General features: G+C 34.9%; 1 protein-coding gene across 1 annotated transcript; it reads left to right on the top strand.

Moving 5' to 3' along the window:
• Positions 1-968: 968 nt before the first annotated feature.
• Positions 969-2,761, top strand: LOC142608937 (GATA transcription factor 21). The gene is made up of 3 exons (XM_075780591.1): positions 969-1,351; positions 1,471-1,851; positions 2,186-2,761. The coding sequence occupies exons 1-3, from the start codon at positions 1,148-1,150 to the stop codon at positions 2,522-2,524; spliced, it is 924 nt and encodes a 307-aa protein (XP_075636706.1). The 5' UTR covers positions 969-1,147; the 3' UTR covers positions 2,525-2,761.
• The last annotated feature ends 442 nt before the right edge of the window (positions 2,762-3,203 follow it).

Consider the following 3,203-nt stretch of genomic DNA (forward strand, 5'->3'; position numbering starts at 1 on the left):
CTACGGTGAAGATAATATACAATGCTGTAAAACCATCAATGAGTGGAAGTGATTGTGCCCATTTTCCTTGTCGTTAGGGAACATTTTGTTATTTAAAAAATTAATCACATCAGACCATGTGAGTATGCATTGAGATAACATGATAAATAAAATGGTTGGAATAACTCTAAAAACCGAAAATATATGGCCAAAAAACACTAAAAAGCATAAAATAGTAAAATATGGTTTGGGCGAGGCAATTGGAAAACTATTGTTAATAACAAAATAGATTAAGTTTTGTGGTTTGAAGGGAGAAAAATATAGATTTGAGGAATCTAGATATTCCATTTTATTTTTGGGTATAAAAGTGAATTCTAATTCATATTTTGCAAAAGAGTAATATTAAGGACACATAAAAATGCACAACTATATTCTATAACTCATCACGTGACGAGTTATGATTGGTGAAAATGTATCATCACATGACCCATTATCACACATCTACTAATCACAACTCGCCATATATCAAATTGTGGTATAAAATTATATATTTTTACATGTTCCTAACATTACTTTTTGCCAAAATTATATTCACCTTTTGACAAAATAGATGCACCAAAAAATGATCACAAGAAACGAGGAAAACATTTTCATCGACCCAAATTGTTTAATCATGTATACATGCCATATTTTTACTCTCGTGACAGCCTTCGGAACCTAGATGATTGGTCTAAGATGCGTAAGTACATCAATAATTTATTGTGTGGCTAGCATTTAATCTTGTCTGTATTAATATAATTATTTATTTATTTCAACTAGGGTTTGTGGGGTGAAATTTTTGGAGATAGGGTTTTGTCATTTGAGGCTGTGTACTGTACGTGTAGTAGCATCCCACACATCTCTTTGTGGTTTGTCTCTTTTAACTTGTTTGTTTGGCTGTCCTGAGGTCACGTGAATGTCTTATAGTTATAGCTTTAGGCCCTCTGTCTGCCCTGTTTCCCTCTTTTAAAAAGGCTTTTACAACTCTATCATACAGGCCTTTTTTGCATTTTGTAGTTCTCTTTTTTCTCAATCTTCCTCATCTCAAACATATTCCGCTTTTACAGGACAAGATCAGCAAAGGTGTTTGTCCTTCCTTCAATCCTTTCATCTCTCTTTCTTTCTCTCAATGACTCCTCCTTATCATAACTCACCACCTTCTCCTTTTCCTTTAGAGCTTAACCAAGATCAACACCACCGACTCTTAATAAGTGCAACACCTCAAGTTTCTTCTTCATCTTCTTCTTTTTCAAACCCTATTTTCTTCAACCCAGCACAAGATCAAGGAGGGTGTTACTACATGGCATTAAACCACTTCCAAAATGATCAAGAGGTAATAAATATATGTATGATTTCATGTCTTTGAACTTTATATACAAATATGTGTACTTATAATTTTCACTTCTAATGCTTTGTTTCTGAGCATACTTGCATCGCCTTATTATTTTTTAGGTTGATAAACTTGTTGCACATGGTGGATCATCATGTGATCATAGATCACTGAAGAATGAAAGTGACAGTGAAAATAAATTCAGTTTTTGGGACAAAGAGAGTAAAATTGAAGATCAAAGTGAGACTTTTTCTGTTAAGTGGATGCCTTCAAAGATGAGAATGATGCGGAAGATGATAAATTCAGAACAAACAGGTCATGCGGATATACCACTTAATTCTATGAAGAAGTTTGAAGATCAGAAGCAACCAATGGCTCCTTCAAAGACTGACAACAGTAGCAACAATTCTTTCAACAACAACAACAACTCCACAGTTAGGGTTTGTGCTGATTGTAACACAACAAAGACCCCTCTTTGGAGGAGTGGTCCCAGAGGCCCTAAGGTATATTTTTTTATATGCTTTGTCTCAGGTTTCGTGTTGACATAGCGAAAAATATATACTTTTCTTTTTCTTTTCAATTTTAATAATTACATGTGCTGATATGCACTTGATTGGTCTTGAACCTTATTGTTAGAAGGGAAAGAGGTACTATTTGATTTAAGAGTTCATTATCAATGTTGTCTAGCTATCACAATTGCCGTCCAATTATTCGGGTTAGATAGCCGTTGTGAAGAGATAATTTTAAGAACCAAGCATATATATGCTAATTAATTTATCAGTCCATCTGATTGAAAATGTGAAACTTACACATTTTTGTACAATTATCATGGTGCAGTCGCTTTGTAACGCGTGTGGAATTCGACAAAGGAAGGCTAGACGGGCCTTGGCAGCAGCTGCAGCAGCAGCAAATGGCACAATTCTTGCAGCAAACCCCCCATCTATGAAGAGCACTAAGGTGCAGCACAAGGATAAGAGAGCCAGTAAAAGTTATGTTCCAAAATTCAAGAAAAAGTGCAACCTCAATACCCCAGATCATGGCAGAAAGAAGGTTTGCTTCGAGGACTTCACAATAAGCTTGAGTAAAAATTCAGCCTTTCAACGGGTTTTCCCTCAAGATGAGAAGGAAGCTGCAATCCTGCTAATGGCTTTATCTTATGGCCTTGTTCATGGTTGAGTTCTCAGAATATCAGTATTCCAATTTTAGATATATTAGAGCTAGAGAGAACATCTGTATGAGTGGGAAAAAGGTTGCGAGGATATAAAATCCAATAAAATCAAAATATAAAGTCGTGTTGTAACCTTGTGAGGCTATATATGGTGGTTTTGAACAGGTTGATAACAAAATAATGGGGTCTCTTGTTCATCTATATATTATATATTATAATAAAATATCCAACGTTTTTTTGTGGCACTTGTTTTGGTGTGCTATTTTTTTTTCTAGCTTTCTATTTATATTGCATATATATTGGTGCTGATCTGATGAGCTAAACTTAGGGTTATTCCATTTCATAACATTATTTGATCAAAAGGAGGTTTCATATTTTGCTAATGATTGTAGATAATCACTTATTAATGATTTTGTTTTTGAATATATGTTAACAATATGGATGCCCGGCCCCAAAGTCACATGCAGCAGTTGTGGATATATTACTTAATGGAGTGGTATATAGAATATTACAAATGGAGGCAATGGGGGGTTTTGACAACACACTGTTGGGGTTAGTAGCTATATTGGACTTCAGAACATGCCTCTTGGCCAAAGAAAGCAACAATACAATTTCTCTTTATTGAACTGGCCTATCAATCATGATGGTGATGATTCGTACTAGGGTTTCAGCTTTTCTGTGCCCTAA

This window comes from Castanea sativa, chromosome 1 (genome assembly GCF_040712315.1).
Source record: "Castanea sativa cultivar Marrone di Chiusa Pesio chromosome 1, ASM4071231v1".
NCBI lineage: Eukaryota > Viridiplantae > Streptophyta > Magnoliopsida > Fagales > Fagaceae > Castanea > Castanea sativa.

Bases quoted from the DNA above. Each gene is read 5' to 3' on its own strand.
- LOC142608937 (XM_075780591.1), top strand. From the start codon at position 1,148: ATGACTCCTCCTTATCATAACTCACCACCTTCTCCTTTTCCTTTAGAG. The intron at 1,352-1,470 runs GTAATAAATATA...ATTATTTTTTAG, and splicing joins ACTTCCAAAATGATCAAGAG to GTTGATAAACTTGTTGCACA. The intron at 1,852-2,185 runs GTATATTTTTTT...ATCATGGTGCAG, and splicing joins GTGGTCCCAGAGGCCCTAAG to TCGCTTTGTAACGCGTGTGG.